This window comes from Colletotrichum scovillei (assembly GCF_011075155.1).
Source record: "Colletotrichum scovillei strain TJNH1 chromosome Unknown Contig00007, whole genome shotgun sequence".
In the NCBI taxonomy this organism is placed as follows: Eukaryota; Fungi; Ascomycota; class Sordariomycetes; order Glomerellales; family Glomerellaceae; genus Colletotrichum; species Colletotrichum scovillei.
Window position 1 is genome coordinate 3,018,803 of NW_023336265.1, and position 26,980 is coordinate 3,045,782.

At 50.6% G+C, this 26,980-nt stretch overlaps 10 protein-coding genes across 10 annotated transcripts; 6 read left to right on the plus strand and 4 right to left on the minus strand.

Annotated features, from left to right (window-relative positions):
- Window positions 1-1,558: 1,558 nt before the first annotated feature.
- HER10_EVM0001041 (MFS transporter) lies at window positions 1,559-3,334 on the plus strand (the record flags this gene model as incomplete). Its single annotated transcript, XM_035470803.1, has 2 exons — window positions 1,559-1,942; window positions 1,994-3,334. The coding sequence occupies 2 exons, from the start codon at window positions 1,559-1,561 to the stop codon at window positions 3,332-3,334; spliced, it is 1,725 nt and encodes a 574-aa protein (XP_035331192.1).
- A 1,221-nt stretch (window positions 3,335-4,555) lies between these two features.
- Window positions 4,556-5,752, plus strand: HER10_EVM0005178 (uncharacterized protein; the record flags this gene model as incomplete). The annotated part of the gene is made up of 1 exon (XM_035474801.1): window positions 4,556-5,752. The coding sequence occupies one exon, from the start codon at window positions 4,556-4,558 to the stop codon at window positions 5,750-5,752; it is 1,197 nt and encodes a 398-aa protein (XP_035331459.1).
- A 1,132-nt stretch (window positions 5,753-6,884) lies between these two features.
- On the plus strand, window positions 6,885-7,661 carry HER10_EVM0009577 (uncharacterized protein). Its single transcript, XM_035479062.1, has 2 exons — window positions 6,885-7,078; window positions 7,153-7,661. The coding sequence occupies exons 1-2, from the start codon at window positions 6,964-6,966 to the stop codon at window positions 7,512-7,514; spliced, it is 477 nt and encodes a 158-aa protein (XP_035331729.1). The 5' UTR covers window positions 6,885-6,963; the 3' UTR covers window positions 7,515-7,661.
- A 2,792-nt stretch (window positions 7,662-10,453) lies between these two features.
- On the plus strand, window positions 10,454-11,412 carry HER10_EVM0010541 (polysaccharide lyase family 3; the record flags this gene model as incomplete). The annotated part of the gene is made up of 5 exons (XM_035479997.1): window positions 10,454-10,664; window positions 10,756-10,910; window positions 10,972-11,070; window positions 11,121-11,174; window positions 11,236-11,412. 5 exons carry the CDS (start codon window positions 10,454-10,456, stop codon window positions 11,410-11,412), a joined length of 696 nt encoding a protein of 231 aa, XP_035331801.1.
- A 1,239-nt stretch (window positions 11,413-12,651) lies between these two features.
- Window positions 12,652-14,037, plus strand: HER10_EVM0001901 (uncharacterized protein; the record flags this gene model as incomplete). Its single annotated transcript, XM_035471634.1, has 3 exons — window positions 12,652-13,152; window positions 13,201-13,829; window positions 13,887-14,037. 3 exons carry the CDS (start codon window positions 12,652-12,654, stop codon window positions 14,035-14,037), a joined length of 1,281 nt encoding a protein of 426 aa, XP_035331240.1.
- A 1,136-nt stretch (window positions 14,038-15,173) lies between these two features.
- HER10_EVM0004772 (putative multicopper oxidase) lies at window positions 15,174-17,625 on the minus strand (the record flags this gene model as incomplete). The annotated part of the gene is made up of 6 exons (XM_035474405.1): window positions 15,174-15,289; window positions 15,595-16,147; window positions 16,215-16,974; window positions 17,038-17,170; window positions 17,287-17,540; window positions 17,597-17,625. The coding sequence occupies 6 exons, from the start codon at window positions 17,623-17,625 to the stop codon at window positions 15,174-15,176; spliced, it is 1,845 nt and encodes a 614-aa protein (XP_035331431.1).
- Window positions 17,626-19,119: 1,494 nt separating this feature from the next.
- Window positions 19,120-20,631, minus strand: HER10_EVM0009930 (major facilitator superfamily transporter; the record flags this gene model as incomplete). Its single annotated transcript, XM_035479401.1, has 2 exons — window positions 19,120-19,632; window positions 19,702-20,631. 2 exons carry the CDS (start codon window positions 20,629-20,631, stop codon window positions 19,120-19,122), a joined length of 1,443 nt encoding a protein of 480 aa, XP_035331751.1.
- A 1,131-nt stretch (window positions 20,632-21,762) lies between these two features.
- HER10_EVM0011749 (pyoverdine/dityrosine biosynthesis protein) lies at window positions 21,763-23,881 on the plus strand. The gene is made up of 3 exons (XM_035481172.1): window positions 21,763-22,285; window positions 22,343-22,723; window positions 22,785-23,881. Exons 1-3 carry the CDS (start codon window positions 21,892-21,894, stop codon window positions 23,633-23,635), a joined length of 1,626 nt encoding a protein of 541 aa, XP_035331877.1. The 5' UTR covers window positions 21,763-21,891; the 3' UTR covers window positions 23,636-23,881.
- Window positions 23,882-24,110: 229 nt separating this feature from the next.
- HER10_EVM0006663 (dihydroorotate dehydrogenase) lies at window positions 24,111-25,604 on the minus strand (the record flags this gene model as incomplete). The annotated part of the gene is made up of 1 exon (XM_035476243.1): window positions 24,111-25,604. One exon carries the CDS (start codon window positions 25,602-25,604, stop codon window positions 24,111-24,113), a length of 1,494 nt encoding a protein of 497 aa, XP_035331549.1.
- Window positions 25,605-25,957: 353 nt separating this feature from the next.
- Window positions 25,958-26,873, minus strand: HER10_EVM0005432 (dihydroorotate dehydrogenase; the record flags this gene model as incomplete). Its single annotated transcript, XM_035475050.1, has 2 exons — window positions 25,958-26,375; window positions 26,479-26,873. 2 exons carry the CDS (start codon window positions 26,871-26,873, stop codon window positions 25,958-25,960), a joined length of 813 nt encoding a protein of 270 aa, XP_035331474.1.
- Between the last annotated feature and the right edge of the window lie 107 nt (window positions 26,874-26,980).

Below are 26,980 nucleotides of genomic sequence, written 5' to 3' on the forward strand. Positions count from 1 at the left end.
CGGACCCACGCCATATGAAGGTTTCGTGACACAAAGAGGATACTGAAAACTTGAGGACCAATCGAGACCATCGGGCACAGATGACAGGAACTTTTTTCCTCGAATGTGTACAGCCTCTATCCTGTTTCAGGGGACGGTCAGGATGCTGATCCATCCGCGCCAATCTAGCCATATTCCTCGGGCGAGATATGAATTGACGACAGGCTAACGTACGAGAGAGGCTAGTCACGGAACAGGAAGTAAAAGTCAACCCTGTGAGACAGTATTCATCATCTTTGCAATTCTCTGGTATTTGCTTAAGTTGAGAAGCTGAACAAAGACAATGCATAGCTAAGCTCAAAGGCCGGGACTATTAGTCACCAAAACAAGTTATCAAACTTGAAGTCCGCAAGGCTCACTTTGTATCTCAGATGGGACGGCAATGCAGCCTTATCATGTCGGCAGTGATCGATTGCAGCTGCAACACGCAGTTCAAGAGTGGGGCATATACTTCTTTGAATGTTTGTCTAGGCTAGGAAGCGGGATTGGTTCTCTGATCTTGTGGACGTTTCAGTCCCTTTCTCACTGCTTATCAATTCCGGAACTAGTCGCGAAACTAGATGGGATCTGTCAACCGAAATGATTACATGGAGACGAAATTCATACTTTACGAGGCTATGCCTTCTCTGGAAGGTGAGGACTGGCCACACTTTTGTGATTCGGAAGTCCGATCCTACCAATCAATCGAAAAAGCAAATCTCTCATCAAGTTAATGGATGCACTCGGATGTGCAGGTTTTCAAATGTTCTCAATGGACCCGGTTGAAGGATGAGACCGCTGGTAAGCAGCTTCCTCTTCCGGTATCTTTCTGTCTAGGGTGAACGCCTTATTGAGAGTATCTCTTCGTATCTAACTGGGCTGAACGAATATTGTGCCGCAAGGATTGACGCTAAGAGTTGTGCAACCCATGTCAACCCAATGATGACACAGAGGAGTTCACAGACCCAAGGCTATCCTCGGGCCTTGGAACTGCTATATTTCGCCCTAAGCTTCCGCAATAGGCGCTTACCCTGGAAACCTAGCTTCCCGGATGTCCATCCGGAGACATACCAATCCTTTGTCTGTCGGGCATGTCTAGATCCAGGATGCTCGGCCGATGGGAGCGATGGAGCACCGTTGCTGATGGGTTGGACCCCTCCGGTTCGTCCAGGCTGCAGGTCTAGATCATCGACGCTGTCTTGCTAATCCACGTATTTTCTGCGGGTTTGCATTCCCGTAAGCCGGGATGCTGGGCGTTGCAGCCTTTTGTGTAGGATCTAAGGGTATGAGCATTGAGTCTGCTTCAGTCAGCTCTCAGGCTCTGAGTAGAAAGTTGCCACCTCGTTGTGGTTCGTAGAATGGAAGCGCAAATGTGTCTCTCTCGTTTAGGAATGTCTGGCGGCTTGATATTCGGCTGTACTAGCTCCCGACGCGAATTTCATGCAAACTTCGCCTCGTACTCTCAAGCTTTTCTCTATACATATACTCAAGAAACCCAGAAGGTTCTCCTAAGATATTGAGTCTACTCACATGTCTCACCATGGCGCCACTACAACCAGAGCATACGGCAATGATTCAGACGGAGGCGAAAGATTCCCTCCCATCAACCTCTAGCAGCTCAAACCGCGCTTCTATTGCTGGAGAACGGGAAATCATCATTGATGATAAAATAAACAATGTACTTTCGACTGTCGAGAAGCCTAGTTTAGAGGCCGAGGAAGCAGCCCACGCAGAAGAGATCGATGATGCAGGTGTCGAGTATCCCAAAGGCCTCAGGCTGGTTTTGATCATTTTCGGACTGGCTATGGCTGTTTTCTTGGTCTTCCTTGACATGACACTCATTGCTACCGCTATTCCGGCTATCACGAACCAGTTCAACTCCCTGCAACATGTTGGATGGTATGGCTCTGCCTACATGCTCAGTGTAAGACCCAAACTCTCATAAATCGTACCATTCTCACTAACAAATACGAAGCTTTGCTCATTCCAACTGGTCTACGGAAAATGCTTTGAGCTCTTTTCTCTCAAGTGGACCTTCATGGTAGCCATCGCATTCAGAGAAATCGGGCTGGCTGTCTGCGGAAGCGCCCCCAACTCGATTGCTTTCATTGTCGGACGAGCCATCACTGGGATTGGTTGCAGTGGCATCATCATCGGCGCCTGGGTGGTTCTCGCACACAGTGTACCCATTCGTCAACGTGCTGTCTACACTGGATATCTTGGCGCATTCTCAGGTGTTGGTGGCATCATCGGGCCCCTCATTTCGGGGGCGTTGACGGACAGCCATCTCTCCTGGAGATGGGCGTTCTACGTCAGCATACCAATCGGAGTTGCGACGTTGGCATTGATCTTCTTCTGCTTTCGACCACCGCAGCAACCCGACCAAGGACAACCCCGGACTCTCAAGCAGAAGCTCATGGAGTTTGACATTCTCGGGCTCTCAATATTCTTTGCTTGCATGATCTGCCTATTATTAGCCTTGCAATGGGGTGGGTCCCAGTTCGCTTGGAACAGCGCTCCGATGATTGGCTTGTTGGTTGCCTTTGGTGTTCTGCTCATCACTTTTATTGGTGTTGAAATCTGGAAAGGAGACAACGCCGCATTACCTCCTCGTCTCATGAGAATGCGGAATATTGCATTCGCTTGTTTTTACGCTGCATGCATCGATGCAGCCTACTACACAGCCGATATATGGCTGCCAATTTGGTTCCAGGCTATCAAGGGAGAGTCTGCCAGAGAATCCGGGATCAAGCTCGTTCCCTACGTTGGCGGAGAAGTTCTTGCCGCTCTAACCGCCGGCTACCTGGTCACTTACACAGGGTGGTATAACCCTTTCATGCTCGTAGCGACCGTGTTGGGGTCATTGGGTCTTGGCTTGATGACGACTTTCGAGCTCGATACCGGCCCAAGTAAATGGGTCACTTTCCCCGTCATCGCCGGCGTGGGAATTGGGCTGGGATCCCAGCAGCCGATGATGGGTGTCCAATCGACCCTCGCGCTTTCTGATATACCGGCTGGTACAGCCGCCGTCACTTTGTTCCAGAACCTTGGTCCGGCTATCTTGATGTCTGTCGCGAACACTGTCTTTGCTAATGGCTTAACGAAGCATCTGCATGGCACAGGAGGACTTGATGGACAAACAATTGCGGATATGGGGGCCACGAATCTCAAAGATTTGATTTCCAAGGATCTACTCCCGGTGGTCATTGAAGCATACAACAAAGCTCTCAAAGAAACTTTTACTGTGCCGATGGCTGTCGCAGTCATCTCCATCATCGGGGTTATAGGCATGAAATGGGAAAAACTGCCTGGGTAGGCATGTAGTCCGTCAAACTTCTCCAGCAACGCAGGCGAGATACTTGATCAATAAATGCATGAAATATGTCTTTGCTTCAGATTACTAAGATTTACTTCAAGATGCTTTGACGCGAATAATATCTTTGGCCTCTGAAGATCATGCGAGATATCCGATAATCAGCATGCAATACTTTGGGCGGGTCAGATTCACGATTGACAAACCAAAAAGATGTAAATACAGCGATCTTGTAAGGTACGAGACTTACAAATTTTTGCTGCAAGAAACATTCGAACGCTTGCATAAATTTGAGCCTCTATTAGGTTCGTTCAAAGTGCAATGCTCCGTTCTTCTATCTCCCTGTTGTTAGATGGCTAACATTAGGTTCGAATTCCGCCCTTTTGATGTAGACTCTAGGCCAAACACTTGAAGCCAACTACCTTATCTATTCAAAATTTAGGCCCTACCGAAGAAGCGTCTTGTTTTCTATATCCTGCGGAGGATGGTAGTCTATATACTGTGGTTAGCTACATGTCCAAACGCGGTTAGGCGAAAGATTGAGTCTTTCATACGAGGGGCCGCTCTGCAGCGTGGTGACTGGATGGAGATTTTCGTACTCAAGCCTAATCTCAACCAATCTCAGTCACACCCCTAGATTGCTATGGAGGATGTCAGATCTAGAGGATCAAATGGGACTTTGGTAGAGTGAGATGAAAGATATAACCAAAAAGAATTCTTCCTAGCGCCGAGTAGGATTCTAAGTAAGACTTCCAACAGAATGTTGCCAACGTAAACCAACACAAATCTGACAGGTGAGATACCCCTTTGGGAAAGATGGAGCACTTCGGCAGGGTTGATCCGCGCATTAACTGCCGTTGGTTCAATACGTATGTCATTAAGCAAACATGTTTGCTACTCAGTCACCAGAACAGGAATGCTCCCCGGCAATATTGCCTCATCCATGAGTGTTTCCGCCTGGATCAATGAGCCAATGGAAGAAAGAGGGCCAAGGTAATAAACCTGCTTATCTTCTTCAGCGGCCCTTTCTTCCTTGTCGAAATGGGTCACCCGTGCCCACATGCTCAGAAGAATATCACCTTTCTCCACAGTGTGGACTGTAGCCATCAAGAGGTGGCATGGTCTGGGGTATACAAGAAACGTATTTAAGATGTGTTCGGTCCGGCAAATGGGGATAGATTCAAGGCTGGAGATCTTGACCTCAATATCATCGACACTGTCAACATGGCTCCCCTCTTCCGAGCTGACCAGATCGGCTCACTCATTCGGCCCGCCTTCCTGCTCGAGGAGAGGGGTTCTCTAGGCTTTTATGACAGCAAGCTATCCGAAGACCAGGCTGCTGCCACATCTGCATCAATCAAGTACGCCGTTCAGAAGCAGCTGAAGCTTGAAATCAGACCCATCACCTCTGGAGAATATGAAAGAACCATCTTCTTCAGCGGCTTGTTTGAGAATCTTCAGGGAATGACAGTCAGAGACGATCTGAGGATTCCCCAAGACTTCCGACCCAACCTACCTACCTTCATCGGACTTGCTAAGATGGGGTACAATCACTTCTCCGCTGTGCCCGCCACAGGAAAGATCAAGTTCACGGATTCGGCTTACCTTCCTGCCTGGGAGATGATCAAGAAGGCAGTCCCTCAAGAACGCTGGAAGGACTGTAAGATGTCCATACCGTCCATCTCCTGGCAACACATGTACCTTGCAAAGGGCACAGCGTTTGACCTTGGCGTTTACGCTTCTGACAAGGACTATTTTCTCGACCTCGCGGCAGCATTTCGTTCGGAGATCCAAGCTCTTTATGATGCAGGTCTTAGATCGATACAGGTTGACGATCCAAATTTGACTTTCTTCGTCACAAAGGGCTTCAGGGAGGGTCTGAGGGGTGATGGCATCGACCCTGAGGCCCTGTTGGACCTCTACATTTGGGCACACAACCAGGTCTTGAGGGATTTACCACCCGACTTGCATGTGGGCATACATCTTTGCCGCGGCAACATGCCTGGCCAGCCTTCTTTCGCCAAAGGATCTTACGAAAGGATTGCCCCTAAGGTTTTCCCCAAACTCAACTACCACACGTTCTACCTAGAGTTTGATGATCCTCGAGTGTCTGGACACTTTGATCCCTTGAGATTTGTTCCGCAAGGGAAGAATGTAGTTCTTGGTCTCGTGTCGACAAAGGTGGCAGACCTTGAGACCAAGGAGGCATTGATCAAGAGGGTTTATGAGGCTGCTGAAGTCATGGCAAAGGCGCAAAGACGGGACGTCTCGGAAGTTCTAGCAGACTCACTCGCTGTGAGCCCTCAGTGCGGCTTTGCTAGCTTCAGTGTCAACCAAGGCGTAACCACTGAGGATAGAATGTGGGAAAAACTTGTCCTTGTCAGAGATGTGGCGAGGTCTATTTGGAAAGATGCCGTTTAATGGGGGCGCCCGCTCCGAGTTAGTTCTGGAATTATATCGAATGCAGCCATTTCCCGACTTTATCTAAGTAGTACTACTTGTAAACTGTAACTAAGTTTATTCCGCCATGGTTTTAACTGCGATAAACCTTGGCATACAGCGTGAAAAGTTCAGAGACGTTAAGCACTCGACCCAGCAGTGGAAACCCGTAACGGAACGTTAGGTACCGGCACAGGAAAGAAAAGATTATGATGATAGTCTTGTCAACTCAGGTTCAAGTGCTTTCGTGTCTGAAACCTTACTTTACTTGTAGCACAAAACAATGTTTCTGGCCCAGAATCTCGGGGCGTAGCTTGGTCCATAATGATTCTGGATCGGAGGCGGCGTTCCAAACAAGCGCCGAGGCCGAGATGGCAGGTGGGCCGCGCAACCAAGTCCCGGACAGCAACTTGGTTGATCGTCGTACCACGCAATTCATCTCTCACTTGGGGTATCTGCAGTCCTAGTTAGGGACAATTGGTTCTTAGATGCTCCTATCATTGAGAAAACCGAAACCGAGCAAGATGGGCCAGCAAGAAGAGGAAGCTGGTGGACCACAACGCAGATCAGCGCTTGAAGAGGTCAAGCCTGCCTACCCACTACGCAGTCCTCGGTTTGCTCGTTGAAAGCCATATCTGGCTAACACATCGCTAAGCGTCATGGCAATGTATAAATCGCTGATGTTATCAGGTGTTGAGAGGAGTCGTCTTGCTAGACTGGCCGAGAGACCGAAGATGCGACACATATCATTGAAGAAAAGCTGCTGGCCTGGGCCCTGGCCCTCGGTATGGGTTTGAGCACTGAAGCGACTGACTTGAGGTTGATTGAGCGTTTTCAATGAAACAAATGAAACAGGATGACCTAATCTCCATTAACGTCGCAAGCATGTCCAATGTCGAAGTGCCTACGTTTTCAGTAGAAGTTGAACTTGAAATTGATGGAACGCTATGATGAAATAGCAGCAAGAACAAACATTATGTAAACACAATGAATTGGCAGGGATAAGGGCCCCACCATAGCTGCGCGAAAACCTACAGGGATACTGACCTTTACGGGTACTTGCCCCGCGCGCGCATCGAAGCTCCCCACCAAAACTCAAAGCTGTCGCGATTAACTTCAAGAAAGCTCCGACGTCACTCTGCTATTTCCCGCGCCTTTCCATTTTCTCGACGTTTCTTCGCCGACCACGAACAATGGCGACGATTGGAACTCTCCAGCGCATCAGTGCTGCCAAACTCTCCGCGCTGCTGTTAGCAGAACAGGCTGCAGGCACTTCGTCTGTGGCCGTCGTGGACGTTCGCGACGATGGTTAGCCTTTTCCTTGACCTCAACTACCTAGGTAAACCGCTTGGGTGCACTGCTAACCTGTATTCGTTTCATAGACTACCTCGGCGGTCATATAAAAGGCTGCATAAACATGCCCTCCAGAAGTCTCGATGCCACAATGCCCACCCTCATGCGCCGCCTCGAAGGCAAGAAGACGGTCGTTTTTCACTGCGCTCTGTCGCAGCAACGCGGACCCAGTGCTGCCCTTCGATATCTCCGAGAGCGCGATCAGAGTCTCGCCTCTTCTACTACTACTACTACTACTACTGACTCGGCGGAGGACTCGGCATCTGCGGAGCCCCAGACAGTATATGTTCTCGATCGCGGATTCGTCGGCTGGCAGGAAAAGTACGGCGAGGACGAACGATTGACTGAGGGATATAGCAAGGAACTCTGGAAAGATGGCTACTGGATGTAAGCTTCTACAACCTAGACTTGATGCTTTCGAGTCACTGCGCTTCTAGCCAAAATATCGTCATGCCCGATGGCCCAATGGGTACTTGCTCGGCCTTTCGAGTGCGACTCCATTTCCAATGGCTCCAGTCGCAATGCCGTGTTACAGTTGCAACGTTGATGTGTACCCTGAATCTCAAAACTCCAGCTCTTCCAAGTCAAGGGGCAACGTTGGCCGAGTCACAAGACAAGTTTAAGTTGTTTTGTTGAGCCATTCGGATAGGCTGGTAATTGTGCATTGATAATTCAATTGTTCGATGTCAAAACGCATGTTTCTCACCTGTGAGACATATCATTTGATCGAATTTTCTCGCGGTGTGGCATTGCGATCTCTACGGCGCCACTACGACCCTCAAGACACGTTCTCTACTGCTAGATCAGTCTGAAGCCTACAGAAAGCAAGTCTCATTTCTCTGTATCCTTGTCTTGAGTTTCTGTAGGAGATTTGCGACGTCGTGGGACTTGGCCCAAATATTGTCAACTGAGGTCTCCCAGTGCTTCTGACCGCCTGAGAAGGAGGCTATCAAGGTGGCCTAGTGAACATACCTGATTTTGAAGCTCAGGCTTGTGCATGTCAATCAAGGTACCAGACATCAGTACCCGAAACCAGATGCATTCAACGGAGAAACATTAATCTAAACTTATACATATCCAAGATCTGTTCAACTGGCGTTGTATCTCGATATCTATTCACTTGGTACTCTTCCACGGCATTGCCTCGAATCACTCCAAAAGCGTACGGCCATTTTTGCAGTGCTCGCACTCAGATTTCATCAGACCAAGAAGACTGTAGTTCAGCTGCACTATAACAACGCTCAGAAAGAGCTATTCGCCATGTATACTTCTGGAGAAATAGCCTTGATTGTCATCGGAAGCTTCGCAATACTGACCTCGGTCTTGTGGACTGCACTTTTTGCTCATGCGATTGTCTCATATAATCAGGAATATCGATCAGAAAACAACAAGCTCTCATTTTCTGAGTTCGCCGCCGCCTGTTGCCTGGTGTTCTTTGGATTTCTCATCCTAACGCCGCCGATACTGGCCTACAGCATTGTGGTTCTTTGTCTGGCAATTGCCGCTATCATCCCTGGCTTTCTCTTCAGAGCTTTTGTCGAACCCGTCTGCGGTCCTTTTGCTTGCAGCAAAACCGCAAACGTGGTCGACATCTTGGATATCGCCTCCTATCCTTGCCTTTATGTCCTCCAGTACTGGAAGGTCTACAGTATGTGGCTTGTCGGAGACGAGTGGAAGGAACCAACACTTGCAAAAGCTCCAACGCCGAAGATCGAGGGCTCAGAGAAGGCAATCGAAAGTCAAAGCGGCGAGCCAAACTCCAAGTGACCGAGGTAAGCAGGACGATCTTCTCCGACGGTGTCTCTGGCGCTAGGCTAACAACACTCAGGAAACGAGTCTTGCCGACGCATATGCAATCCGTTGTGGTGCACTTGTATCATGTTAAGTGTCTAAAAAGGGTACGATGAGATTCAATTCGACATTGGCGATCGAAGATCCTTTAAGGCAGATCTTACAGACACGTCACCTTTCAGTATGAAGTCGTCCTGCCTTAGGGTATGAACACGAACGCAGGTCCATTTCAATTAGTTCAAGTATCGATGTCTCCCTAGTCAGTTGATTTCGAGTCTGCCAATAACAACAGTAGTTCACCTTCTTTTCTTGTGTTAATTACCTGGGTGATGAGTGTCGTTCAATCCGCCTTGATCCTGAATCATTCAGGTTTCCACATTGCCACGCAGCCAAGATGCCATGGTTTCCCCATCGCGGACGGAACTGCATATGATTTATTTCTCCGTCATGCTGAAGGAATTTATCTCTCCAGACCCTCGCCGGCGTTGCTACCCCAAGGCGGAACTCGGCTTCGCCCCTGTCATCTAATTCGCCTTGGCTACCTTTCAAAGTCAAGCCAAGCAATTGGCATTCTCAGTTTCCAAACATTCCAACTAATTTCTCATCTGAATACTTGTCACACGGTTGGTCTTTCTTAGCTATAGGGTGCGCTCGTGGTATCTGCGCGACATGTCCAGCCATAGGTCTACTCGTGAACCTAGTAGCCGACTTGCATCACAGTTCGATGGACTCAATGGGAATACCGCATTACGGTTCGTATTTGTGAGCCGAAATTTGAGTAGAGTACGCAAAGCTCCATCATCATCCTCAGGTAAAGTATTTGGCTGACTCAAAGAACTGCCACCTCAGCTAGATTCGAAGTGAATGAGTGTTGTATTTTCTCATCTTCACTCTGGAATTTGCATACTCAACGTCAACTTCGTGAAGCAGCTTCTAGTTACAATAATTTCTTTCAACAAGGACTATACACTGTGTGCCATAGCCACTTCTAGCTAATTTTGACTCCATAAATTGGCCGTAGTAGATCCCAGCATGGAAGCAAACGCGGATCGTAGACCATCGAGCGGGCAAGTCCATTATGCTGTCACATAGTTCGCCTCCTTCAATTGGTGGGACTATAATGAGCACCCAGTGTTAGAAAGCCAAGGCAGTGAGTTGTTTTCAGTTCGGACCCCATTTCTGCGCCAACTACGGTGAATTCCGGGTCCCAAGGCTTCGAAAAAGGAAGCTCTGGAGATTATCCAAGGATTCTGTCAGCCATTAAGATTTTCCGCGACTCAAAGTCATTGTATATTAATGAACCCTTGGTTCATACCACATGTGTGGATCATTCCTACCTGAGGTACGTCACATTGCTCAATGCGAGCCCCCTCATACAGCTCCCTCTCTAGGCGTCGAGACTAAATGGTTTCTGTACTGAAATTCTTTATATAATGTCCCCGCTGCATTCATCATGGGGACGAGAGTTCTACATCCCAATCTCGAATTCCTATATCTTCAAGATTTGCTCGTTAGTTCCATTCAACAATACTTAGAGCAATGCTCAGCAAGATCGTAGTCCTCACCGGCACCCTGCTCGGGGCTCTTCCCATGACTTTGGCATGCTTGGGTTATGAAGGCGGTTTGCCCAAGCCCACTTCCAACAAACAAATATCTGCTCCCATCTATGTCAAATCTGGCGAGGTGTTTGACGGCGGTTGGGCCAAGTATGATAGAAACCCCACCTCATGCAGAGAGCAGGTGGAAGGAGGTATGGTTGGGAAACTCATCCGTTCAACTCAGTCTTCCTGCCTTACGTTGCGGCATGCGTAATCGTACTTACAATTATAAAACAACCTTAGGTGAGAAAGACACAGCGTTCGTTTTGCAGAAGGGTGCCACTCTGCGAAACGTCATCATTGGAAAGACGGCCGGAGAGGGTGTGTACTGCCTAGGAGGGGGCTGCAACATCGAATTCGTCTGGTTCGAAGATGTTTGCGAGGACGCCATCTCCATCGTGAGTCCTCGACCGGTATTTTCTGCACGTTCTGAATTGCTAAGCCACATGAATCCTTCAGAAGAATGACAAAGCTGGTGACGTTACCTGGATTGTTGGGGGAGGAGCCTACCATGCAGCCGACAAGATCATCCAGCATAATGGCTGTGGTCGTGTGAACGTGAGTTGCCATTTACCCATGCAAATTCGCCGTTGACTAATTTTCAAAAGATCATCAACTTCTATGCAAATGATTACGGAAAAGTCTATCGCTCATGCGGAACAGTAAGCCATCTCACCTCCAGCTTCGTAAGAGTTTAGCATAAAGCTCACAACATGATAATAGTGCGAGAAGTGCGCCCGTGAAGTTTATATTGAGGGCGTGACTGCCCGTAATGGAGGTGAGGTTGCTGGAATCACCAAGGCCAATGGTGACAAAGCAACTCTAGTAAACGTCTGCACCGATGCCAAAACCCCTTGCCAGAACTACAGTGGTCCTGGCGTCAAGGACGGCCCTTGCTGAGTGAGCAATTGAGCCTCGTTCTGTGCATATTGTCTTACATTCAGCATCCCTAGTATTACAGTGGAGGATCTTGAGGTTCTTCTTCCATTTCCAAAAACTGCGAGTCGCAATTGTAGACGGGATGGCATACGAGACTACCTCATCCACTCATTGGAATTTATCTAAATCATCCGGGTCAAAATCACGATCATCATCAGTGCAACGTGCATTTCTGCCTACATTAATACTGCATTGCCGGTCCCTAGAATCATGAGAGGGTCTCGAGCCATAGAGCATTGCCCCAATCAACTAGTTACTGGGGCTTCAAGAATTAAGATGGCCAATTTTTTAGGTTCGTGCATATTAGCCCTTCTTGTCATGCTGCACTGGAAGTAGCTCAGCACCCCGCCAATGTTCAATAGTAGCTGAGCAGGCAGTTCTGTCATGCTACACCTCCCTAGCGATTTCATAGTAGTTGTCTCGATGTGGTATTGGCTATGTAATTAGCTTCTAGGTACAAGTCATTCTGAGGCCGTCGTGTAAAGATCGACGAGACCAATCCACGCCAATTCCCACCATGTGACCATGCTACCGTGTCTTCTGCTCCTTACGCCACGACCAATGATAAGGGCTGTGATGACGAGGTTTATCTGATATAGATCAATCCCGTGGATTCCGGTAGATCCAATATCAACAGAATGCGGGGAAAATCAACTTAGATACGGCTTGTGGATAAGCGTTGCCGCTCCGAGTGGTTGGCATTACCGGGTAATGCTTAGCCGCAAAAGCCACACCTCAGACTCACCGAGCGGGTAATGCCCAACCGCGATACAGGTCTCCAGGAGGTCAACTCCAAGGTCAGTAAAAAGATAGAACAACCCTGCTGAAATGTTGCACTTCCGCGGAAGTGAGAATGTTGGTTAGTCTGATTGATCGGCGACTGGGAGCTGAAGATAGGGATGTCTCGAAAGATGGCACTTGTTGGAGTTTTGGTGTTCTGAATGGGAAGCATCCGCTCGAGCGTTCCTCTGTCTTCGATAGGCCTAATCAGTGCCGGATCCGTGAGAAGGAATGTTCACGATATATAAGAGCCAGCTGCCTCAAAGTCAACAGAAGATGTTTACTCCAAGGCATCATCACTACCGGAAGTCAAACTTTAGGAAACAGTTTCTCATCCATTGATTACTGCAAGTAAATATCCGTTCTTACTTAAAGATTAATAACAAGTTAACTCAGTCACAGTATCGATTCACGCTTAAAATGGTCCAATTCAATCTAACCGAAGACCAGAAGGCTTTGCGAGCCAAAGGAGCCAAGGTTGCAAAAGAAGTCCTGACACATGCCTATGCAGATTACTCTAAGCACTCTGACCAACTCACGCGGTTCCGAGCCACTCGGCCTTACTACGGCAAGTTGATAAAAGAGGGATTACTCAAGGCTTTCATCCCCAAGGCCGCAGGCGGTGGCGCAGATACCCTCTTGGAGACTGCCTTCCTTCTGGAGGAGCTTTATGCAGTCGAGTCCAGCATTGTGATACACCTAGTCGGCAGTGCTTTAGGACTCTTACCTCTGGTTCTTGGCGGTACAGCCGAGCAGCAGGAGAGGTTCTTGAAGCCTTTTCTCTCCGGTGAAGGCGATCCCCTGGCAAGTCTGGCTCATTCCGAACCAGGTGGTACTGCAAATCACCTTGAACAAGGAGGGAAGGGTCTTGGTGTAACTGCCAGGAAAGAGGGCGATTTCTACATTGTCAATGGCGAAAAGGTAAGACATCTGTACAGCTTGGCCGAGCTAAGTCTAATTTTGCAATAGCTATGGACCACAAACAGTGCCGGCTGGGACGGCAAAGGAGCAGAACTTACGTGCCTGTGCGCACGGTATTCTGAGGACGGCCTCTCAGAGAAGTCCGGCGTCAACCCCGCAGACAATTTGATGGTACTTATGGTGACTCGAGAGATTGTGGCTCAAAACACCCCAGAGGCCTTTGAACTTCTCAGCGAACCTGAGCTCTTCGGGCACATTGCTGTCACTGGTCCTCACACCCGATACACCAACTTCAAAGTGCCAGCTGATCACGTTCTTTTCGCCCCCGGCAAGGCCGGACCATACATCGAACAAGCCTTTGGCATCTCCGGAGCTCTGGTTGGGGCCATGGCAGTCGGTACCATGCGCGCCGCTTTCGAAAAGGCACTCGAATTTGCAAAGAACGACCATCGCGGCGGATCCATGCCCATTATCCAAAGACAGAGTCCCGCAGACCTGCTCATCAGTGCGAAAATCAAGATTGATACTTCCCGAATGCTCGTATGGAAAGCACTCGACAGCTTGGACAACGGTCCAGGAGATGTGAAATCTCGCTTCGAATCCTGCCTTACAGCCAAGATCTACAGCAGTGATTCAGCAGTCACCTGCGTCTGGGACTGCATGCAAGTGGTTGGCATGTAAGTTGGCATTCGGTCTTGGACTCAGTACTTGAATGCATGCTTACGAAAGACCAGGACCTCGTACGCCGAAAGCGCTGGCTTCTCGCGTCTTCTGGCAGATGCTGCAGTTTTCCCCTTGTTTGATGGTGGAAACGTTGGCATCAGGCGACGTCAGTTCCAAAAACTCATGTGTGAGGAGGAATACAAGCCGTGGGCAAATCTGTAGTCGCTTTGATGCGAAAGACGCTAGTTTCTCGTATCTAATTGCATGTCCCTTCAAAGACTTCCCAGTTGAGGCCACTCAAAAACAATAAGGGCGGAGGGAGCTTAAGGCAGAAGTCTTGTCCATAGCACACCATAGCCTTCTCGGTTTGTCCCATTAACAGTAATCAAATCATTCAAAGAGAAATCGAAAATCCGGCGGTCTAGATCCTCGATTGCAGCATGATTTCTACATATTTTATTTAAGGTTCATCGGGAGGAATTTATACTAGCAAGCACCGCAGCGACCGGCTCTCAATACGGGCATACTAAGTACCTTGTTGGCATGACGATATTGCTCTGACCATCTCAAGTGTTCATTTGCATTCCACTCTCGCAGTCTCCACTCTGCTCTGAATAAATCAGTTCTTGGCCAACCTCGATCTTGTGTAACCATCACGATCACACTTTGAACTCAATCCGAATTCTTTGACAACTTCTTCTTAACTTTGATCAAAGCCATGAATCCTCATCTGCAAGTCCTAGTCAATCACTCGGTGGTGATGGCCACCGTGTTCTCTGCAGTCGTGTTGGCGGTGTCCTTCATGACGGCGGCTATCGACATGCGTGAAGACAGCATAACACCACGACCTCAATGTCCAACCAAACCGAAATCGCGACTCGTCTTCTGGCTCCTTCTCTCAATTATACAATCAATCATCATGCTCCTATGGATGACTGGCTGCGTGTTGTTTGTGCCAGTCGCGGTCGTGCAGATGGCTATCTATTGCCCCATCGCGGTCATAGGCTTCGTCATCCAACAGACAAGCGGACATCATTATGCCGCAGGAGTAGCTTCTCGCATTTGGGACGCTGCTACTGGCTGTAGAATCGCACCTACAACCCTGAGAAAACGGTCCCTCGATGCAACTGTCTGGCTTTCAGGTGGTTTCTGGTCAAGGCGGCAATGCGGGGATCCTGAAGCACAAGAGCTGATGGATAAATCATCGTGCAGGGACGAGAACATGGAATGATATTCGCTGAAGAGGCCATGAGGGCTCTTCTTGCAGCATGCCAGCTTTCGAAACGGCGAATATAGGATGTACCTCCGTACTAGAAGGTTGTTGGGACAAGAACTAGCATAGCATCGAGTGCCAAGGTTTACCATCTAGAAAAGTGTAGCAAGTCCAGCTGTCCTTCATGGGACAATACGTCGTCTTTTTCGTCCTTTATTGGACGGTATAAAGCTTTTTCACCTATATTTGGGCCTGAACACGCTCTTATTTGGTGCGATATAAGGTGCCTTAGTTGAAGAAACCGGCTGGTTGTAGAAGTGTGATTCTTTGTCCATTATTGAAGTGATTATATTGGATATTTATGAATTAGTTTGAAATATGACGAAATCAGTTAAACTCCTCGCTATGCAGTTTCCACCATGTCCACGTCAAGAGACGCTCCCAAACGCCTGGCAAATTAATCACGGAACAATCAGTCAGCTGCATGCTCAATTCTTATCGAAGCCCACTATCGAAAGGTAGAGCATTCTCGCCATGTAATTGTACGTAGTCGTCCCAGGCCGCACAAACCTCGCGGACATCATCAGGGATCTTGCTCTGTCGGACTGTCTTTGGCTTGACCAAAAAGTTGATGTAGAGACCAACGCTAGCATGCCACGCAGTATGGCAATGGAAGCTCCAGATTCCTGGATTCTTTGCTTCGAACTGCACAACAAGATTACCGTTGCGCCGGAGAAGTTCCGTGTCGGCGCGGGCCGGGTTCTTGGGATACTTCAGAGTGCCGTTGTAGAACCCATCCGATTCGCTCAAAATCTGGAAGTCACCACCATGAATGTGCATCGGATGGACGGAGAAATGGTTGTTGAGTACAACACGAACATGGCGGACATCGTCAGGAATCGTGGCCAAGATGTGCTGGGGATCCTTAAGATACTCGGCGTGACCATCTACTGCCTCGATGTACAACGGGCGGCTCCAGTCGGCTTTGAATGTCACGTTATTCATCAGCCACTGATGATTACCGCTAGCGTTTGATCTGAAGTCGATGTCGTAGAGAAGTGTGAGATCAGGCTCAGGGACGCGCTTCTTGTAAATGGGCTTCTTCAAGTGAAGATCAGGCTACCAAGACAGGTTGAATTAGCATGACGTTTTAGTTGGAAGGGAGATTAAAATGAGTAGCACTTACATCACCGCATGTTGCAGTGAAGCTTGGCAGAGGCGCAACAGTTTTGGTGGCTGGAACGACCGTGGTGGGCGTCTCGTCATAGTAGATAGTGCCCAGTGTCTCGTTAACTTTGGTGGCGGCACACTGAATTCTCGAGCGCATGTAGTAAGATCGCTTCGGGTCTCCATTACCCTTGACAAGAACTTCAGCTCTCATGCCGACACCGAGGATGATGTACTCCACTTCGTAAGGCTCTACAGGCACGAAGTCCATAGTGGTCACTATGAGCTTGTGGCCGTCGATGGAAAAGATTTGCATAGCCTCGACACTTGTGTTGATCAACCGGAGCTTATGAACTTTGCCAGACTTGAATCTCAAGGATGCGCGTGGAGCATTGCTCTTGCAAGTCGAATTCGCGGGGGCAAGAGAGCAGTTGAAGTGATTCATTCCGTTGATCAACTGGTTATTCGACTGAGGGGCGAAGACGCTGGTATCGTTACTGGTTGATATGGCATCCGAGGCAATCTTCTCGTAAGGGTAGTGATAATAGTCGGAGAGTGTGACGGGGCCCAAGTCGAGATCGTATTCGACGTGAGAAGGGCCGTATATAACCATAGGACCCCACAGACCTCCGCCATACTGCAGCGCATGATGGCCATGGTACCATGTCGATCCATACGTGCTGGCTTTCCAGCGATAGGTGAAACTCCCACCAGGTACAATGGGGCATTGCGTGATACCACTGACTCCATCCATGAGTCCAGTCCCTTGCTGGTGTATGCTTGTAACAGCGTTAGCGCAAAGCAGCCAACGGCTGTGTGGACGTGATCGATTCCGGACTCACCCATGCCAATGCATCGCTGTGCCTTCCTCCGGACCCGTGATGTTGTTGTGGACGGTGACCTCGACAATATCTCCCCAGTTCGCCTCAACGAGAGGCCCAGGGAACTGGCCATTGACAGTGAGAAGTGTTTGTTCTGCAGGCAATGACTATGATCAGTCACTAGCCAGGGATAGACGAAGAATGCAATCTGCCTTGCTCGATCGAAATAGAGATCATCCGATGGTGAGGCTAAAGGCTGATGTAACGTACCAAATCCATCCGGTGCTAGGACAGCCCGTTGTATCGTCCACTCGTATTTTCGCACGACGCCAGTGTCAGGCACATTCTCAGGATCAGATTCGCATGTCCGGTTACCCCACGGTGGGCTAGCTTTCTTCTCGCTCGATTTGGCTCCCAAATATCGGGGCAAGCAGGTTGGGGTTGGCGTAGTTGTAGAGATACTCGCCGCAGTCCCAGACAAGGCATGCACTGTCTGTGAAACACCCGAAAGGAGGCCACACAAGCTTGGAGTATGTTAGCGCTGACGAAGAATAGGCTCGCATGAAAAGATTTGAAATACCTCAAGGCCGCTGATACTGAAGGCTTCATCTTGTTGTCGAAACCAAAGGCAAAGGCAGTGATGGAAGGGTTGAAGTGACAGTCAACCGGACCGAAAAATGCGACCCAGACGTCTGCGTACGACTTATAACTAATGCATCAGAATTGAAAACACTGCCATCTCACTGTGCATTTCATTTGTTTGAGAAGGCCCTCACGGAATTCGTCGAACTGCCTAGCCGGCCGGCGACATTCATGGTCCCGGCGCATAGGGTTAGTTTGCCCCCAGACTTACGCCAAGGGCGAAGAGAAAATAGAATGTCGGAATTCCAGGGTCGTACGGTGCTTCCGAAGTGGTACGCTCGTGGCTTTCCCGTCGGGTTGGGCTGAGCGTTGAACGACTAGGCAAGACGTCGAGCTGCATGTGGCTTGAAGCTGAAATGCCAGCAACTGAGGAGTTGCCGCACGCGGCCAACGCCACAATACCTGACATGCATGCTTGCCATGCCGCTAAAGCACGGATCTGCCGGCATACTTGTAGACAACTTGTTTGCAAAGTTTGCTTAATTTGATACTACTCATCGAATGGAGGCAGGGTCTGCTGCTGTGCTTGTTTGCTGCCGACCTGCAATTTGCCTGATATTAATGTATTGGTGCCGTTGAGTGATCCCCCTTGCTGTGGCAAGTGTGCTAAGATATTCTCGAGTACACCACCTGGTTGTTTTATTTCTGGTCTCGGAAACTTATTAGCTCTGTGTCACTATCGTCGAAGCGTGGCACCGCAGGGCCGGTTCTAGGGCTGTGGAACGAGCTAGGCTGGCTAGATCAAGTTGAGTGAGTCGACTGACTGGGCTCGCAGCGGCTTCCATCGAATAGGAATAGCCACTTTGACAAAGGATTTAAGGTACGAGCTAAAGGTTGGCTCGCTTGAACTGGTCTAGCCGAAGATGTCAAGCCGCTTGCATCCTACATCGATTTTAGCAAAGGGCTGTCAAGTGTCGTTCAGATGAATTTCTACTTTTCGATTCTCTTGAGCGAATGGGACGGTTTACCCAAAGACACCATAGCAGCTAGCCGATTGGCGCCAAGCTCGAAACGGCTTCAAAGACCCTCTGGCCCGAATTCTGGGTAAGCCACGATAGCTGTAGAGTGCGAGCTTCTCTGCCTGATATCCGGTGAGGCGGAAGCCCCCAAGATTGCCAAGAATGTGCCGCAATTTCCGGTCTTGGATGGAGGGGTTTGCTATGAGCCTTGGATAACATGAACACGATGTGAGGGGAACCCGTCGAAAGATTCTGATGCTATGGATTAGATGCAAGAGTTCGCCAACAGATATGGTGGCAAGTGATATTTCATTCTTTGGCAATATTGTATACTTCGAATTCTCTCCGGTGTCCCCAGTAATTCAATCCGGAATCAAACGCCTTACGCCAATAAACCTGCAACTGTGAAACGCCACCCAATGCTTTTGCTACAGCAAAGGCAGTTGCACCAGATCAGAATATGGTATCCTTGAAGAAAGATGAAAGAAGGTGAATGAGAATCTTAAATCCGCCAGAAGCCCTTCTGTCCAACCTGCTTGATCTTCGCAAGTGCAACCAAAAGACCACCCAGCAGCATGGAAGCGCCAGCAAATAGTTGCGCATAGAGAAAATCGCCGTGATTTAGCCCAACAAGACTTCCGCCAATGGGTGGACCAGCAAGACAAGCAAAACTAACAATGGTGAAGACCATGCCGATGCGTACCCCGAGCTTCGACATGTCCGAGGTGACCTCGCCCATGGATGCCGTGAAGAGCGTCTGCACTGCGTTTGCGGTAAAGGCGTACGCAATGACCCAAGCGTAGAGTCCAGCCATGGAGCTCACGGCGATCCAGGCAAAGACGTTGAGGCTACTCAAAAGCAGTGATATAACGAGTGTTCTGAGAGGTTTGATGCTCTTGTCAGCAAGGTATGGGGGTACAAGTCGACCAATGATGCCCACGGCCGACATGACGATGAGGACAGTCAAGGCTCCGCTGTCATCGAGCCCGAGCTTGTTGCGACTGAAAAGGGGGACCTGGTGAGGAAGATGTCAGTCTATCATTTCTGATGAAGATAGCAAGAGACAATCGGTGAAGATACGTACATAATAATATGCGAAGTAGACGCCCAGCAAGGCGAAGAACATGCCAACGGTGAACAAGAGATACGGCAGTTCCTTGAATGCTGACAGTTCGAGCAAGGGACCACCCTTGCGGGTCGCAGGTTTGGGTCGCGCAATGAGGTAAATGACGATGCTGTCAGCAAGAACCAAGAAACCCATAGTGCGAAGCGTCCACTGGATTCCCGCTCTCGGGATCATCTCACGAGCGATGATGGTGAAGATGACGGCACCGATGGGAGCACCGCAGGAACTGATCCCGAGCGCTAGACCCCGCCTCTTTGTGAAGTATTGCGAGACCAGCCAGACGAGCGCGGTGAAGTGCATCCCGTTGCCGATACCCGTGGCGATGCCTTGTGACAGCAAAAAGTGCCAGTATTTGCTGGAGAATGAGGCCCCAAAGATGCCTCCAACTTGGAAGACGATGCCGGTGATCAAGGTAATTCTGAAGTGGCCGGCGTCGATGAGCCTGCCACTCAGGGTTCCTAGGAGAAAAAGGAGGAATATTTGCATCGAACCGATCCATGAGATGTCGGAGGTTGAACTGTCCGGTAAAATCTTGACGTATGATGCCTGGAAAACACCAAAGGCAGTGATGAAACCGAAGCCGTCTAATACGAGCAGAAATGCGACGAGGACTTGAAGCCAGCCTTGGAAGCCTCCGTCTGGCCCGTCAATAATGGGAGGAACTAGTTCAGCCTTTTCTTCGTCTGCCTGTAGTGATCGTTGTTGGCCTTCGGAAAGACTCTGGCTTTGGGGTCGGACATGATGCTCGTCGTTGTTCGACATGATTACTTGGTTGTGGTTGTAGGTTGTGGTGTGGGCGTGGGCGTGGTGCTCGGAAGGTGCCAGTTGATGGTGCTCATCGTATTGCACGCTTTGGACGATGGGCAGAGTTGGGAGATCTTTCTCCATCATGATGATCCAAAATGTAAGCAACTTGAAGCTAGTTGGTTCAGTAAAGTTACCGAAGAATGGGAAGCAATTCGAGGAATGAATGCCAAACTTTCGATTGTGGATCAACTACAACAGAAAACGAGGGGTTATCATGTCGACAAAAGGAAATCGAGATGCCCAAGACGCAGAATGCTATACCGAGCCATTGGTTCTTTTACGGCAAATCGAAAATAGCTACCCAAAGTCTCCGGATACGGCATGTAATTGAGTTTACCAGACCAGCGCCTCGTTCACGACGCCGGCGATACCAGCTCAGCCTGGCTGACTAGGACACACAACAGTGATGACCGGAATGCGACGGGTGAACCAACAAGTTCAAGACACAATGGTGATGGATCATTTTCCCAGCTTCACGAACCTAAAATCGGATGGGCTTAGCTCAAGCACTGAGACCAGGACTAATCCAGACGTGTCAATCCATTGGCTGACCTGCTCTGGGCCTAGTAGCCGACAGCCAAGTCAAGCCTCTCCAGCCAAACGACACGGTTAGGGCTAGGTCGTGTTACGTTCCAAAAGCCTCCGAACGTGGGAGGTGTCTCCACAAGATTCTTGGATACCACCAAGTTCCCATCTGTTCTTGGCAATCATGAAAATCAGGGGACGCACGCGCGGGCAGTGGGTAAAGCTAAGGATTCGTGCCCATGATGCCGGTATAGCCGGTGTTGACCTAGTCTCATCGCCGACACGAGGTAAGACAATGCCTTTTGCCTCCAGATTGGGACCATCAGGTGTGCTTATTTTGAGTCAAGTCAGGTAAACGTAGTTAGACCATTGAGAAAGGCAACGCGTACCCTCGGCCGCTCTGCAGGTGCATGCAGACATGGCCACTCCATGTAACGATGCATATCCATGGCCAGACTCCAGCCTTGGCTTGTGGTAGCTCAGCCTAGACGCCACAGTGCACTGCGATTCAAGCCTGGGCTTCGACAATGGGAAAGTTTCCGAGTAGCGTCCTGAATGCATGCGGAATACTACGAGATATCCAGATGGCATTCTCTGAGGAGGTCCCTACCTATTCCAGGTTAAAGTGAATCTCAAGTATAAGAAGAATCTCCAAGACCAGCCATGGTTGATATCGATTATCTACAACCCAGATCATTCTCTTCCTCTAATACAATCAAACAACATTTCCTTTCTTCCTCCTTGAGTTCATTGCCATCGTCTTCCGGCATTCACCTTCCCCAAATTCCTTCTCCAATACCTTAGTAAATCATCAAAATGGCCATCTCCGCAGCAGATCCCGTCCCCGTTTCTCCCACGGACGCCAAGAAGCCGGTAGCCTCCACCGGGAAGCTCATGGCAAGACCGGTTCTCCAGCTCCGTGCTCCGACCTACAGACGCCCGAGTCTTGGCTCGGAGCTCAAGAGCCCCCTCAGCTCCATCTCTCCCCTCAGTGTCTCAGACTTGAGAAGCCCCCTCAGCCCTCTCAGGCAGATGCGTGTCGAGTTCTCCGACCTTGAAATCGGTTCTCCAATTGACCCCGTCGACCTGCAGCCTCCTGAACAAACTTTGAGGAGCCCTGTGAGCGCAACCAAAAGTCCCTTCAGTGCTTTCCATAGCCCTTTGAGAAATGCTAGCATCGATGCTGTCATCGACGATGTCGTTGAAGGAGGTGAGATACATCCATCATGTGGCTTCGAGAGACGTCCAACTAACACGCTGAACTTAGATGCCCCTACTATCACAGAGACACTTCCCACACCTCCTCTCGAGCAGTCTTCTGAGCAAGTCGCTCACAAAGTTCTGGATGTTCTCCAAGCATTTGGAAGACACATCATCCCCGAGGGTCAGGAGAACCACGAGTGGCTTGGACGCAAGATGTTCCACGGCCGTGTTGAGGAGTACGTCAAGAAGGGAGAGTCAGTCAAGATGATCATCCCCGCCTTCCCATGGAAGAGCATCAACCGCACCGACAAGGTGACGGGTGTTCTCCCTGATCTTGGAGAGGATCTGGCACTTGCAAGACTCAACGACCTCTGCGTTGAGATTGGCAAGGTCTATACCCACGGTGCCGAGGTTCACATCGCCACTGATGGCTTGGTCTTCAACGGTAAGCCCTTCCATTTCTGGATAGCCATACTTGTATGTCCGATAGCTAACTCGCCGATTAGACGTCGTCGGCATCTCGGACGACGAGACCTGGGAGTACGGCGCCACTCTCATGGACATGGCCGCGCAAAAGGGCTACGATGGCATCAAGCTCCTCCGCGTCATGGACTTCCTCGGCCTCACCAACGAGAACGAGCCCCTCACCAAGGAAAAGTACATGGAGCTTGTCGACGAGAGCCGCAAGACCCTCGAGGCTCAATTCGGCGACCCGGACAAGGACGTCCGCGCCCTCATGGAGACGGACAACGACACGCTCATGACCTACCGCGGCTTTATCCGCTTCCTCGAGACGGATCTTCGCAACAGCCCCGTCGCGGCTCACGCTACCTCGGGCCACAAGTACCGCAAGGTCGTCAAGGAGGTCGCCATGAAGATGATGATGCGCGCCGAGTCCTTTACAAAGATCATCCTCGCTACCTGCCCCGACCACGTCCGCCTCTCCATCCACCCCTCCAGCGGTGCCGTCAAGCTCTCCATGCCGCTGCTGGTCGAGAAGCACAACCCCGACGGCTTCCCCCGTACCCCATGGCACAGCTCCATCGCCGTCTCCCTGGACGGCGGGTACCGTTCCCTGCACGCCAAGGACGTCCGCGATACGCACGACTTGGTCATGAGGGACGGCCGTCCTTGGTGCTTCCGTGAAAAGTCTGAGCTCTTTGATCTCGGCGAGGACGTCGAAATTGAGCACCTTTACCCCACTGGTATCGAGGTGCGCCCTCGCGAGGAGAAAAATGGCGAGGTCAAGCTCAACGAGGCAGCCCGCGAGAAGCTGGTGAAACTTGCTCAGCTTCAGCCTGTAACCGTTGTCGGCTTTGAGAATGCGCCCGAGTTCGTCGTCGCAGGCCAGGAGTAGACGTAGTATCCGGTCTTAATCTAGCATCTAGAGGAGGATCGGCGGTTTGCATTGCTAGGAAATCATCAACGGCATCATCATGGAAAAGAGGTGGCAGTGGAATATGATTATACGGAGGAAAGGATAGCTTGATAGGCACCGATTGCTGCCAGGTCATACGGAGTCGGGCGTTTTGCAGTTGCTTTTCTCCTTCATTCACAACGCCGCAAAGGCATTCAAATTAGTAATACATCAAATATTCTTCAAGCTTGTGTTGCGGAGAGGAACTCACGATGCGCGATTCCATAAATAATTTGGTTGAATTATGGTGGCTTGCGGCGGCTGAGTTCTCGGGATAGTCTCCTGAAGAGTCGCTAGGTTGGCTTTCTCGGGGTCCGTACAATCGATCTACTCGATTCATACGATGAGAGCAGATGTCAAGGGCCCGGATGATTCTGCACTGAGCAGTCAATCTTCTATTTGTTAAGTTGGTATTCTACGCCTGGTCCTTAATCTCCCGTTTTATCTTTGTTATTGTTCCCGGTCCGCCGTACGTCAAGCCAGTGTACACCATGGCCACGCTGGCGCCCGCATTGAGGATCTTGAGCGCCTGCTCTCCATTTGTGATGCCGCCTGTCGCGAAGATGACCTTTCTCGGCGTATCCTTGCCCTCGATCAGATCGTGGAGCTTGCCGGAGAGGGAGCCGTCAACATCAGGAATAGCAGCCGCCTCCTCGGCCGAGCCGGTCTGGAGGGTCTGGGCATCGAGCTTCTTGCGATATCTTCCGACGAGATCCAGGGTTCTGCTGTACATGGCGGGTCCCGAGTACCCACCCGTCTCCTGCAGCGCCTTCTGCTCCTTGACAGTAAGCTTGACACCTTGGGGAACGATGCCTGTGCGACGGTTGGTGGTGTTGCCTACAATGACACCGTCGACACCGCTGCTGCAGACAGCCTGGACGATGCCCTCGATTTGGGCATCCTCCTCCTCGTCAGGGGAGACCTTGACCATGACCTTGGGGGCAACCTTGCGGTCCACCTTGCGAGCCTCCTGAACCACGGCACTCAACAGCCTCGTCAGAGGCTCGGTGGCCTGCAAATCGCGGAGACCAGGGGTGTTGGGGCTGCTGACGTTGACCACCAGGATGTCGGCATACCTAGCAAGACGTTGCACGCAGTAAACGTAGTCCTGAGCAACGGCATTGACGTCCTTCTGGTCCGTCTCCTTGTTCTTGGCAATCTGCACAGCCAGCAATCTGCCGGGAAGCAAACTGCCAGCAGGGACACCAGCCTCGCCGTCCAGAACCTCCTGCTCCGTCGCGCCAACCTTGCGAGCGAACTTGCGCACGCGCTCCCTCAGTGTGATGGCCATGCTATCGGCACCCCGCGAGTTGAGGCCGTATCGGTTGATCATGCCGTCAAGACTGGGAACGCGGAAGACACGCGGGCGAGGGTTGCCGTCCTGCGGGCGGGGCGTGCAGCCACCAACCTCAACGATGCCGGCACCGAGGGCGAAGAGGGCGTCAGGGATGTCGGCGTGCTTATCGAGGCCGGCGCTGATACCGATGGGGTTGGACAATTTCATGCCGTAGACTTCCGTCGCAAGAGCAGGGTGTTCGGCGAGGGTTCTGTCGCGTTCGCGGATGTGTAGGCCGAGATCGTAGAGAGTCTTCATCATGCCAGTGCCGGCGTGGTGGGCGTCCTCGGCGTCGCTCCATGCAAAGCGCATCAACATGGGTGACAATGCGTGGATGGAGGCCCTCGTATCGGTTACATAGAGATAGGAAACGTAGAGGGACCCGGCGAGGGCAATGCTGTACAGGCCAGTCTTCAGACCCGAGCCGGCCTGGGATTCCGTCGAGGAGCCGGTGCCGGTAGAGGCATGACGTCGAGGGATGTTGCTAGGGAGTCTGGGACGAACAGTGGTAGAATTTCTGGCGGATCGGAGGGCGGACTGCACGCGGCAGGATCGCATGCAGATGGACGCCATTGCAGAGGAGAGTTGCTGGTCCTGGCCAGCACTCAATGGCTCAGCGTTGGGGAGGAGTTGAGGGTTGTGATCTGGACGAGGTCAAGGGCCCGAAGACGGAATGGGCGCGAAGTTTGAATTGGACTTTTGGCACGGAGGGTACAGTGCCAGTACAGTGTCGACTAACACGGTACAAAGTCTAAGGTATTTTTTCTAACAATAAAATCGTATCAGATCATGACGTTGTCCATGTCTCTATGGTCCGTCTCCGTCTAGCCCAACGCCGTCCCGATGCACTACAAAAGAAAATGATGCTGCCAAAGAATGTCTAGGATATCTATGCTTTCCGCTCCTCTCCTCTACGTCGTCAAAGTTCAAGCCTCCATCTTTACCGAACTCTCGTGAGCAGCGATGGCCGGCACCGCATGCGATCTCTCTTGGATTTCCTCTGCCTCCTCGACGACCTCAGCCTGTCTATTCAAGAAACTGAGATATGTCTGCCATCCGACAGCAATCACGCCCGAAAAGACGCTGCGGTATTCCATCGGGATGAAAGAGAAGCTGAAGGCCGTCACGGCAGGCCACAGCTTGCACGAGTTGACGATGCTCACGGGCACACATTGTCGGATGCGGTCGATGATTTGGTCAAAGTTGTCGCCAGCAAGGAACGCCTGCATGCCGAAAAAGTACGAGTTGAATATGGGTGTGAAGCACACCTGGTTCACCACGACCTTTGTGGCCAGCGAGAGGAGCCGCGAGGCATAGTTGAAGTTTTGGGAGAGGAAGATGAACCTATTGGACACAATACTGCGTCAGTCGCTGTTCGAATAGACGAAAACCACACGAGAGCTGCGAGTACGAGCACGAGCATGAGAACGAGGACGACCGAACCTACCACTTATAACTGGGAATGGAAGAAATGGCGCCAATGATCAGGGAGCGCATCGTCCGTTCCGGGTTGTAGTCGTTGCCGCTCATGTTCTGGGCCGAGAGGTCGGCGCAAAAGTAGATGACCAAGGAGCTGATGAACTGCGTCGTCAGAGGCCTCTTGCGCTGGGCTCGGGCATAACCCTCGCCGGCGCGGGTCAAGGGCCCGAGACGCTGCCATAATGGGATTGTCGTGATGGTGTTTGGCACGGGAATAGGATCCTCTGCCCTCTTCGGCTTGGGTGCTTCGGAACTGGAGTTGGCGCGGCGCTGTTGCTGCTGTGCCAAGCGATTTCGCAATCCTTGGGCTCCGGGTGTTTGACGGCGCAAGAACACTCGGAACAGTGTTGTGGTCGTTGCCATGCTCGGTTCGGTTCGGTTGTGAAGTACGGTAGGTGTTATTGAGGGATCATAGTCGAAGTTGTCGAGGGAGAGAGAGATTTGTAAAACGACTCTTCGTCCAAGGTATT

Bases quoted from the DNA above. Each gene is read 5' to 3' on its own strand.
- HER10_EVM0009577 (XM_035479062.1), top strand. From the start codon at position 6,964: ATGGCGACGATTGGAACTCTCCAGCGCATCAGTGCTGCCAAACTCTCC. The intron at 7,079-7,152 runs GTTAGCCTTTTC...TTCGTTTCATAG, and splicing joins CGTGGACGTTCGCGACGATG to ACTACCTCGGCGGTCATATA.
- HER10_EVM0011749 (XM_035481172.1), top strand. From the start codon at position 21,892: ATGGCCATCTCCGCAGCAGATCCCGTCCCCGTTTCTCCCACGGACGCC. The intron at 22,286-22,342 runs GTGAGATACATC...CGCTGAACTTAG, and splicing joins CGACGATGTCGTTGAAGGAG to ATGCCCCTACTATCACAGAG. The intron at 22,724-22,784 runs GTAAGCCCTTCC...CTCGCCGATTAG, and splicing joins TGATGGCTTGGTCTTCAACG to ACGTCGTCGGCATCTCGGAC.